The sequence below is a fragment of the Hydractinia symbiolongicarpus genome, chromosome 5 (genome assembly GCF_029227915.1).
Source record: "Hydractinia symbiolongicarpus strain clone_291-10 chromosome 5, HSymV2.1, whole genome shotgun sequence".
Classification (NCBI taxonomy): Eukaryota; Metazoa; Cnidaria; class Hydrozoa; order Anthoathecata; family Hydractiniidae; genus Hydractinia; species Hydractinia symbiolongicarpus.
The window spans coordinates 3,090,075-3,102,426 of record NC_079879.1 but is presented as its reverse complement, the minus strand read 5'-3'; the positions used below and the strand labels follow the sequence as shown (position 1 = coordinate 3,102,426).

The 12,352-nt window shown below is 29.4% G+C and overlaps 2 protein-coding genes across 3 annotated transcripts in view; both read right to left on the bottom strand.

Moving 5' to 3' along the window:
* LOC130644178 (protein MMS22-like) overlaps positions 1–12,352 on the bottom strand; it is a 66,279-nt gene that overhangs the window by 232 nt on the left and 53,695 nt on the right. For both annotated transcript variants that reach the window (XM_057449678.1, XM_057449679.1), the window contains exons 18-24: positions 2,936–2,982; positions 2,784–2,862; positions 2,380–2,438; positions 2,133–2,227; positions 1,667–1,712; positions 1,483–1,540; positions 2–138 (exon numbers count right to left, since the gene is read on the bottom strand). In XM_057449678.1, coding sequence (XP_057305661.1) covers positions 2–138; positions 1,483–1,540; positions 1,667–1,712; positions 2,133–2,227; positions 2,380–2,438; positions 2,784–2,862; positions 2,936–2,982 — 521 coding nt within the window. The remainder of the gene's footprint in view (position 1; positions 139–1,482; positions 1,541–1,666; positions 1,713–2,132; positions 2,228–2,379; positions 2,439–2,783; positions 2,863–2,935; positions 2,983–12,352) is intronic.
* Positions 1–12,352, bottom strand: part of LOC130644186 (sorting and assembly machinery component 50 homolog A-like) — a 73,050-nt gene that overhangs the window by 7,409 nt on the left and 53,289 nt on the right. The window lies entirely within an intron of this gene.

Below are 12,352 nucleotides of genomic sequence, written 5' to 3'. Positions count from 1 at the left end.
CCGTAATTTTTGGTCCCCTCCTACTCCTCGTCTTTTCTCATCTGCTTCGACCAGTGAGTGTAGACTGTCGATAAAATTGCGTGTCAAGTCAGGTGGTAACAGAACACAAGTTGTTTCAAACGATTTCAACAATATTTCCTAAACAAAAAGTATAAATAATTTCCTGGATGTGTGTATACATCATGAGAAAATCGCTTTCTTTTGCGAAACATTTTTGCAATTTCCAATAAAAGAGAAAAAAATCAACTTTATAACTAATTGCAACACACTTGACAGAGAATGCAAGAACGCTTATTGTATCATACAAGGCTGCCTTTTTCGGTTAAACATTATAATAAAAAGATCCTCTTTTACACACCGCTATCCCTACGCGATAGGAAAAAAATTATATTGCAATATCTTTGACGATTTTGATACTAAATGGCGATACATAAATCATTAGTAACAACAGCGTCGAAATGGGTGTTACAAAGATCAATTAACTTACCACCTCAAACAAGGGCAACCATACAGGAGCAGAGCTCTCAGTTCGGCGGTAGGGGCATTACGAAACAAGAACAAGGGCTATCTGCAACAGCGTTGTCAATAACATTTCATAAAAAATCGGTTATAAGAAAAACGAGCCCAAAATTCATTACGAAATTAAAAAATTAAACAAAAGTGACGCTGAAAAAACCCCGAAAAAATTTGCTTTTTTTAAAAACTGCAAAATTGCGAAACTGACAAAGAAAAACTGTCAACAGGCAGTTGAACACTTAAAACTTAGAAAGAATTTATATTCGCTTTCCCTGTGTCCTTTTATCAGTAGTATTTTTGTGCGATATAACTTCATTAACATATTCAGCGTTCTACCCACAACCTCAAAAGATTCATTTCGATTCGAAGGGAAAACAGCAACTTTTTTTGGAGGTTTACCCTGATCTGCTCATGTGCGTTTTTCGTAAGGTCGCTATTATAGAAATGTGAAGATGATGCGGAAACTTTGAGTTGTCTAGCAGCGGCAGATGATGAAAGGGATGTAGACACAGACATTCTGCAAAGACATTTTAATTCAGTTAAAAATATGGTTATCAAAAGAATTTTTGTTTCCCCACAATGTAAGACTCCCCTGTTCGGGACCTCCTCTTAATCAAGATCCTTTGACCCCTAAATAAAAAAATACAAGGGCCATTTCTCATTAGAAAAAATACGACATGAAATTTCTTAAAGGAAGAGTTACAGAACGAAATTTTCTGGAGTCAACGTCTTAAAAGCGCCAAATTCTCTATCTTTAACTCCAATTGAATCGGTGGATATCACACATACTTAGCTATTAAACCCTTAACTTTTAACCTTCTGGAAGAAACACTTAAAAGGGGAGTACTTGGTTATAACATATAGAACATTATAAAGAGCGGGCGACCCCGTGGATTTATCCAAGGGACACCGCCTGGTTATTTAATAATACACACAGGGGACAAAAGAATCTAGAAAGCGACGAACCTGATAGTTTGGAAGGTTATCTTCAGCAAATTTTTTGAGCATAGAATTGATCATTTCACTAAAAAGGAATTATAATCAAAAAACATATTCCAAAAAACTTAATAAAGAATGCATATCAAAAGATGGCAACAGAATGCAAATCAGAAAACGCAAAATCAGAAAACGCGAAATTAGCTAGAACTACCTGTCATAATGGCTGCTTAAAAATAACTTCTTTAAAATACGTAATGCTAAAACAAAAAAGAAAATAGTTGAAAATATCGTAAATCTGACTTTAAAAAAATAAATTTACAATGGAAGAAAAGAAGGAAAGAAAGATTTGTCTATTATACTAACAAGCCGTGAAACGACAATACAGAAAAAGGGTGGCATAAAAGTTTTGCAATACATAATGAGTCCGAACATTGACCGTGACATAATAAAAGTTCTAAAATATCGTCCAGACTCAGCCCTGTTCTTTTTATCAGCGTTCTTTTGGGTACGTGCGCTTATTTGTGAGAATGTTCACCAAACTTTTGTATCCACATCGAGGGCTTGATTAAAAGAACAAGGAATTTAAGTTCCTCAATCGTAGACGCAAGTATTATTATTGCGAATCAAATATTTGGCTTCCTTAATATACTCAGTACTAGAATATAAAGCATACTTACAAAGTTTCCGGATATGTGGAGGTTCACCTTTACTACCTGCAGCGTCACATACCAGTAAACAACTTAATATTTTACTCAGTAAAATATGCGCCATTCTAAATGGAATATCAGAACTATGTCCTTCTTGTATCAATCATTTAGAACAGATGCTTGGGCTTAATTCCAACTTCATAAAAATATTGTTTATCTCCTGAAAAACTTCGCTACAGTCAACAAACGAAGTGTACACTAGACTACAAAAACCTACCTAGATAATTCACTTCCCTCTTCAACCATTAGAAGGATTTGCAAGACAAAGTATAAAATCTATAAAACAGAAAAAAAAAAAAAAAATGCAAAATTACATATAGTAGCTGCTGTTATATCGAAGACTTGTTTGAGTTAATGAAATTATTACTAATTCGGAATGGTCGCTAGCTCAATATTTAATAATTTACGTTAAAAAGTTCCAGTTGAAGGAGGTTAATGAAGTATTGAAGTAGTAAGGAAAAATCAAAGCTAAAACAAAAATGTTCGAAACTGGGGTACTCCCAGTTCATTGTTTGTTTGGATTCACAAAGAAAGGGAGCATTCAAATTTGCGGATCTGTACTGAGTTTCCGGACGATTCTTAAAAAAGTCTATACTAGCATATTAAAAAGGATTCACTAACTGATGCTAATTGTTTTGGATCCTGCCGAAGATGAAGATAACAGTCCCTCACATGTGTCAACACAAAATTCCGATAATCACTAAAAATAATAGACACAATGTTCAACTACTTGCCATGTTATTTAGTCATTTGAAAAGAATGAAATGGCTTACCCTATTGATTTCATAAGACCCGGAGTATGTGAATGTTTCAAAGGTTCCTACAAATTAAAAAATGTTAGTTATAAAAGAAAAACAAAAAAGGCTATGAAACAACAATTGTAAAATAAAACATGAAACGGTTGATTTAATGCTAAAATAGGCGCTCCCAAGAGTTTTTGCAATGCGCCATTATGCTAAGGTAAAGTATGACGTCATTTTTAACCAATCATATCTACTCCATTACAATTCACTTGACGTCAAATAACGAAGTTACATAGCGTTCATGAAAAGAAGTGGAAGACTAAAGCTTATGCAAAGTTAGTATTATAAATATGCACTGTTACACAGAGAGAAACAGTTCCTATCCATTGTGTGTCCTTTTTGTTATAAGCATTAGCGGGAACTATATAAAAGGCACAGTGTATGCTATCGCCTTCATAAGAAAAGTTTTAACCATTTGAGAAATTCGAATTAATCTATCAAAGTTTGACCATAATGGTCATTTCCAATTAGATCACAGTTGTTCGCTATAAATCATTTCTACAACGCTCAGGATAGCCCTGGACGTAACAGATATCGAGTGTAGCCTTAAAAGCTAGTGTTTTTACTTTACCTTCTATTGGCAAGCCAACGAGAGCAGATGAGAACGGCTCAACAAGTTTGGCAGTAGTTCTCTTTAAAAATATTAACACTTATCTGTTCAGTCATTGTCATATAGATATTATAATGTCATGAACAAGCAAGTTTGTTCTAGGCTACGTTTCGACAAGTACAGCTGTCATCGACGGACAATGAGTGAAGTAGATAATTAGTTGATCGAAATCAACCAATCAGATCACAGCAATTAAAGTAATTAACTTTTTTACGGGCCTAAATGGAAGCAACAGATCAAAATCTTTCCTTTTTCTTAAAGTTCGCTTAATGTTATGTTTGTATCAAACCATTTTTTTAAATACTCGCTTTCCGAAGTGTGTAACCATATTTCTTGAAGTCGTTTTTTTGGGTTTTTCCTCATCAAGAGTAAAAAAAAATTAGCTTGAGTTAGGATTTGATCAATCATAAAACAAAAGAGAGGAAAGGAAATAAAAAGAAAAAAAAGTAACTTAAAATGGAGAAAAAAAGAAGTAAGCTGAAATGGATAAAAAAGATATACAAATTTGCCACAACAAGATGTCTTAATACCTTCAACTCCACGACGAAAGTTATTTAAATAAAATACGAACGCGCAACAAATATCCCATTTTCAATCTGTGAAAACTAAACCATAAAGGAAACAATTTACGCAGAGCACGAAACATCGAGGTAGATCACCAACCTTCTTCAAACAAAATCTTCCGGCTGAAAAAATACGTCACAATACAAATGCACCAATCAAAATCCGTAAAAATGTGCTAGTTAATTTGACGTCATTTAAAGAAAATCAAAAAACACACCAACTGAAATCAACAGAAAGAGACGCAATAAACCACAGGATGTTTCTCTGCTGATGTTACACAAAAATAACAACGCGAAGTACAATGATCAAATATCAATAACAAGTATGTAAAAAGGTAGTACGACATGTTAAAGATGAAAGGTAAACACAGCGGTCTTCGGAAGGTTAATTCTTTCTGAAAAATAAGAAATGTGACATCTATTTTTTAAGTAAGACAAAGAATGTGAGCTTAATCCGGTAACAACCAAAAAAGGAAAAAGGTGGCAAAGTACAACTTTGGCAACGATTCAATATGGGCGAGTAAATGTTACCACAGCTCCGGGATAACCCAAGCCATGTGAGGGAAATTGGGGAGATGGCACACTGTGTGGGTCGTTGGATGTTGCAAGGAGTTGTCTGGTAGAGCGCGGATCCTAATTGGATCTGCGTAGCTCAATATGAGCATTAAATACTCTATGACTCCCCATCTAAGCCATGGCCCATCTTGGAAATAATAGACAGGGTATATCCCTCGATACTTGTTAGGCTAGCCATGTAAAATATAATAACACTTATGTGCCGCTCAGTACATAAATATTAAGTGGACGGTAAAAAATAATTTTAAAACTTGGATCAGATTAGTTATTTTGAAAAGACATCTGAGAAGCATAGCAAAAGTAGCATTAAGTATGTCCACAGAGTTAATACATAGTAAATGCATATGTAAAATGATAAAAATATTATCACAAAGAAGTCAATTTTATTAGGTAATGCTTAAAAAGTGTAGGCAAAATGTGTAGTTTATAAGCCACATACAAGATGTAGGAAAAGGTCCCAAGGGAATACTTTGGTATTATATTGCGAAAATGTGCATGTCGTAGTTACACCACATCAAAGTATTAAAAAGCGATATATGTGTTCAATTTCATACGAAAAAGTCAATTATACAAGAAGTGTGAAAAGGCCAATAGAATTATTGTTTGGTAATGTTTTGGTGTTATATTGCAAAGATTTGTATGTGGTAGTTAAACCATATGAAATTATTAAAATGCGATATGTGTGTTTAATTTATTACGAAGAAGTCAATTATAAAAAAGGACGAAAAAGTCCACAGAGTAAGCATTTGGTAGTATTAATAGTAGTACAAAGTTAGGAAGTGTATTTTATCGTAACAGCATATGAAATTATTTAAAAGCAATATATGCTTTTAATCTATTACAAAGAAGTTAAATATACAAGAAGAATTAAAAAGCCCTAAGAGTTATTATTTGGTAATGTTTTGGTATAATATTGCGAAAATAGATGTTGTAGTACACCATAATAAACCATTACACAATATGAAAATATTAAAAAGCGATATATGTGTTTAATTTATTACGAAGAAGCTAATTATACAAAAAGTATGAAAAAGTCCACAGAGTTATTATTTGGTAATGTTTTGGTATAACATTGCAAAGATGTGTATGTGGTAGTGACACCATATGAAATTATTAAAATGCAATATGTGTGTTTAATTTATTACGAAGAAGTCAATTATAAAAAAGGACGAAAATGTCCACAGAGTTATTATTTGGTAATGTTTTGGTATAATAGTTATTATTTGGTAATGTTTTGGTATTATATTTCAGAAATGTGAATGTCACAGTTACGTCATATGAAATTATTAAAATGAGATATGTGTGTTTAATTTATTACGAAGAAGTGAATTATAAAAGAAGTACGAAAAAGTCCACAGAGTTAGCATTTGGTAGTATTAATAGTAGTACAAAGTTAGGAAGTGTATTTCATCGTACCAGCATATGAAATTATTTAAAAGCAATATATGCTTTTAATCTATTACAAAGAAGTTAATTATACAAGAAGAATTAAAAAGCCCCAAGAGTTATTATTTGGTAATGTTTTGGTATAATATTGCGAAGATAGATGTTGTAGTACACCATAATACACCATTACACAATATGAAAATATTAAAAAGCGATATATGTGTTTAATTTATTACGAAGAAGCAATTATACAAGAAGTGTGAGGTAATGTTTTGGTATTATTTTGCGAAGATGTGTATGTGGTAGTGACACCATATGAAATTATTAAAAAGCGATAAGTGTGATTAAATTAATACGAAGAAGTCAATTATAAAAGAAGTACGAAAAAGTCCACAGAGTTACTATTTGGTAATGTTTTGGTATTATATTGCGAAGATGTGCATGTGGTAGTGACACCATATGAAATTATTAAAATGCGACATGTGTGTTTAATTTATTACGAAGAAGCTAATTATACAAAAAGTATGAAAATGTCCACAGAGTTATTATTTGGTAATGTTTTGGAATAATAGTTATTATTTGGTAATGTTTTGGAATAATAGTTATTATATGGTAATGTTTTGGTATAATAGTTATTATATGGTAATGTTTTGGTATAATAGTTATTATATGGTAATGTTTTGGTATAATAGTTATTATTTGGTAATGTTTTGGTATTATATTGCAAAGATGTGTATGTCGTAGTTACACCGTATCAAATTATTAAAATGTGATATATGCGTTTAATTAATTACAAAGAAGCTAATTATACAAAAAGTATGAAAAAGTCCACAGAGTTACTATTTGGTAATGTTTTGGTATTATATTGCGAAGATGTGCATGTGGTAGTGACACCATATGAAATTATTAAAATGCGACATGTGTGTTTAATTTATTACGAAGAAGCTAATTATACAAAAAGTATGAAAATGTCCACAGAGTTATTATATGGTAATGTTTTGGTATAATAGTTATTATTTGGTAATGTTTTGGTATAATAGTTATTATTTGGTAATGTTTTGGTATAATAGTTATTATTTGGTAATGTTTTGGTATAATAGTTATTATTTGGTAATGTTTTGGTATAATAGTTATCATTTGGTAATGTTTTGGTATAATAGTTATCATTTGGTAATGTTTTGGTATAATGAATATTATTTGGTAATGTTTTGGTATAATAAATATTATTTGGTAATGTTTTGGTATAATAGCTATTATTTGGTAATGTTTTGGTATAATAGTTATTACATGGTAATGTTTTGGTATAATATTGCGAAGATAGATGTCTATGTCGTAGTTACACTATATGAAACCAATACAAAGCAATATATCAGTTTAATTTATTACGAAGAAGTCAATTATACAGGAAGAATGAAAAGGTTTAGAGAGTTATTATTTGGTAATGTTTTGGTATTATATTACAAAGATGTGTATGTCGTAGTTACACCTTATCAAATTATTAAAATGTGATATATGCATTTAATTTATTACGAAGAAGCTAATTATACAAAAAGTATGAAAAGTCCACAGAGTTATTATTTCGTAATGTTTTGGTATTACATTCCAAATATGTGTATGTCGTAGGTACACCGTATCAAATTATTAAAATGTGATATATGCGTTTAATTTATTACAAAGAAGCTAATTATACAAGAAATGTGAAAATGTCAACAGAATTATTTTTTGGTAATGTTTTGGTATTATTTTGCGAAGATGTGTATGTGGTAGTGACACCATATGAAATTATTAAAATGCGACAAGTGTGATTAAATTAATACGAAGAAGTCAATTATAAAAGAAGTACGAAAAAGTCCACAGAGTTACTATTGGGGAATGTTTTGGTATTATTTTGCGAAGATGTGTATGTGGTAGTGACACCATATGAAATTATTAAAATGCGATAAGTGTGATTAAATTAATACGAAGAAGTTAATTATACAAAAAGTATGAAAATGTCCACAGAGTTATTATATGGTAATGTTTTGGTATAATAGTTATTATTTGGTAATGTTTTGGTATTATATTGCAAAGATGTGTATGTCGTAGTGACACCTTATCAAATTATTAAAATGTGATATATGCGTTTAATTTATTACGAAGAAGCTAATAATACAAAAAGTATGAAAAGTCCACAGAGTTATTATTTCGTAATGTTTTGGTATTACATTCCAAATATGTGTATGTCGTAGTTACACCGTATCAAATTATTAAAATGTGATATATGCGGTTAATTAATTACAAAGAAGCTAATTATACAAAAAGTATGAAAAAGTCCACAGAGTTACTATTTGGTAATGTTTTGGTATTAGTTTGCGAACATGTGTATGTGGTAGTGACACCATTTGAAATTATTAAAATGCGATAAGTGTGATTAAATTAATACGAAGAAGTTAATTATACAAAAAGTATGAAAATGTCCACAGAGTTATTATATGGTAATGTTTTGGTATAATAGTTATTATTTGGTAATGTTTTAGTATTATATTGCAAAGATGTGTATGTCGAAGTGACACCTTATCAAATTATTAAAATGTGATATATGCGTTTAATTTATTACGAAGAAGCTAATTATACAAAAAGTATGAAAAGTCCACAGAGTTATTATTTCGTAATGTTTTGGTATTACATTCCAAATATGTGTATGTCGTAGTTACACCGTATCAAATTATTAAAATGTGATATATGCGGTTAATAAATTACAAAGAAGCTAATTATACAAAAAGTATGAAAAAGTCCACAGAGTTACTATTTGGCAATGTTTTGGTATTAGTTTGCGAACATGTGTATGTGGTAGTGACACTATATGAAATTATTAAAATGCGACATGTGTGTTTAATTTATTACGAAGAAGCTAATTATACAAAAAGTATGAAAATGTCCACAGAGTTATTATATGGTAATGTTTTGGTATAATAGTTATTATTTGGTAATGTTTTGGTATAATAGTTATTATTTGGTAATGTTTTGGTATAATAGTTATTATTTGGTAATGTTTTGGTATAATAGTTATCATTTGGTAATGTTTTTGTATAATAAATATTATTTGGTAATGTTTCGGTATAATAGTTATTATTTGGCAATGTTTTGGTATAATAGTTATCATTTGGTAATGTTTTGGTATAATAAATATCATTTGGTAATGTTTCGGTATAATAGTTATTATTTGGCAATGTTTTGGTATAATAGTTATTTTTTGGTATTGTTTCGGTATAATAGTTATTATTTAGCAATGTTTTGGTATAATAGTTATTTTTTGGTATTGTTTTGGTATAATAAATATTATTTGGTAATGTTTCGGTATAATAGTTATTATTTGGCAATGTTTTGGTATAATAGTTATCATTTGGTAATGTTTCGGTATAATAGTTATTATTTGGCAATGTTTTGGTATAATAGTTATCATTTGGTAATGTTTTGGTATAATAAATATTATTTGGTAATGTTTCGGTATATTAGTTATTATTTGGCAATGTTTTGGTATAATAGTTATCATTTGGTAATGTTTCGGTATAATAGTTATTATTTGGCAATGTTTTGGTATAATAGTTATCATTTGGTAATGTTTTGGTATAATAGTTATTATTTGGTAATGTTTTGGTATAATAGTTATTATTTGGTAATGTTTTGGTATAATAGTTATTATTTGGTAATGTTTTGGTATAATAGTTATTATTTGGTAATGTTTTGGTATAATAGTTATCATTTGGTAATGTTTTGGTATAATAAATATTATTTGGTAATGTTTCGGTATAATAGTTATTACATGGTAATGTTTTGGTATAATATAGCGAAGATAGATGTCTATGTCGTAGTTACACTATATGAAACCAATACAAAGCAATATATCAGTTTAATTTATTACGAAGAAGTCAATTATACAGGAAGAATGAAAAGGTTTACAGAGTTATTATTTGGTAATGTTTTGGTATTATATTACAAAGATGTGTATGTCGTAGTTACACCTTATCAAATTATTAAAATGTGATGTATGCATTTAATTTATTACGAAGAAGCTAATTATACAAAAAGTATGAAAAGTCCACAGAGTTATTATTTCGTAATGTTTTGGTATTACATTCCAAATATGTGTATGTCGTAGGTACACTGTATCAAATTATTAAAATGTGATATATGCGTTTAATTTATTACAAAGAAGCTAATTATACAAAAAGTATGAAAAAGTCCACAGAGTTACTATTTGGTAATGTTTTGGTATAACATTGCAAAGATGTGTATGTGGTAGTGACACCATATGAAATTATTAAAATGCAATATGTGTGTTTAATTTATTACGAAGAAATCAATTATAAAAAAGGACGAAAATGTCCACAGAGTTATTATTTGGTAATGTTTTGGTATAATAGTTATTATTTGGTAATGTTTTGGTATTATATTTCAGAAATGTGAATGTCACAGTTACGTCATATGAAATTATTAAAATGAGATATGTGTGTTTAATTTATTACGAAGAAGTGAATTATAAAAGAAGTACGAAAAAGTCCACAGAGTTAGCATTTGGTAGTATTAATAGTAGTACAAAGTTAGGAAGTGTATTTCATCGTACCAGCATATGAAATTATTTAAAAGCAATATATGCTTTTAATCTATTACAAAGAAGTTAATTATACAAGAAGAATTAAAAAACCCCAAGAGTTATTATTTGGTAATGTTTTGGTATAATATTGCGAAGATAGATGTTGTAGTACACCATAATACACCATTACACAATATGAAAATATTAAAAAGCGATATATGTGTTTAATTTATTACGAAGAAGCAATTATACAAGAAGTGTGAGGTAATGTTTTGGTATTATTTTGCGAAGATGTGTATGTGGTAGTGACACCATATGAAATTATTAAAAAGCGATAAGTGTGATTAAATTAATACGAAGAAGTCAATTATAAAAGAAGTACGAAAAAGTCCACAGAGTTACTATTTGGTAATGTTTTGGTATTATATTGCGAAGATGTGCATGTGGTAGTGACACCATATGAAATTATTAAAATGCGACATGTGTGTTTAATTTATTACGAAGAAGCTAATTATACAAAAAGTATGAAAATGTCCACAGAGTTATTATATGGTAATGTTTTGGTATAATAGTTATTATATGGTAATGTTTTGGTATAATAAATATTATTTGGTAATGTTTTGGTATAATAGTTATTACATGGTAATGTTTTGGTATAATATTGCGAAGATAGATGTCTATGTCGTAGTTACACTATATGAAACCAATACAAAGCAATATATCAGTTTAATTTATTACGAAGAAGTCAATTATACAGGAAGAATGAAAAGGTTTACAGAGTTATTATTTGGTAATGTTTTGGTATTATATTACAAAGATGTGTATGTCGTAGTTACACCTTATCAAATTATTAAAATGTGATATATGCATTTAATTTATTACGAAGAAGCTAATTATACAAAAAGTATGAAAAGTCCACAGAGTTATTATTTCGTAATGTTTTGGTATTACATTCCAAATATGTGTATGTCGTAGGTACACCGTATCAAATTATTAAAATGTGATATATGCGTTTAATTTATTACAAAGAAGCTAATTATACAAGAAATGTGAAAATGTCAACAGAATTATTTTTTGGTAATGTTTTGGTATTATTTTGCGAAGATGTGTATGTGGTAGTGACACCATATGAAATTATTAAAATGCGACAAGTGTGATTAAATTAATACGAAGAAGTCAATTATAAAAGAAGTACGAAAAAGTCCACAGAGTTAGCATTTGGTAGTATTAATAGTAGTACAAAGTTAGGAAGTGTATTTCATCGTACCAGCATATGAAATTATTTAAAAGCAATATATGCTTTTAATCTATTACAAAGAAGTTAATTATACAAGAAGAATTAAAAAGCCCCAAGAGTTATTATTTGGTAATGTTTTGGTATAATATTGCGAAGATAGATGTTGTAGTACACCATAATACACCATTACACAATATGAAAATATTAAAAAGCGATATATGTGTTTAATTTATTACGAAGAAGCAATTATACAAGAAGTGTGAGGTAATGTTTTGGTATTATTTTGCGAAGATGTGTATGTGGTAGTGACACCATATGAAATTATTAAAAAGCGATAAGTGTGATTAAATTAATACGAAGAAGTCAATTATAAAAGAAGTACGAAAAAGTCCACAGAGTTACTATTTGGTAATGTTTTGGTATTATATTGCGAAGATGTGCA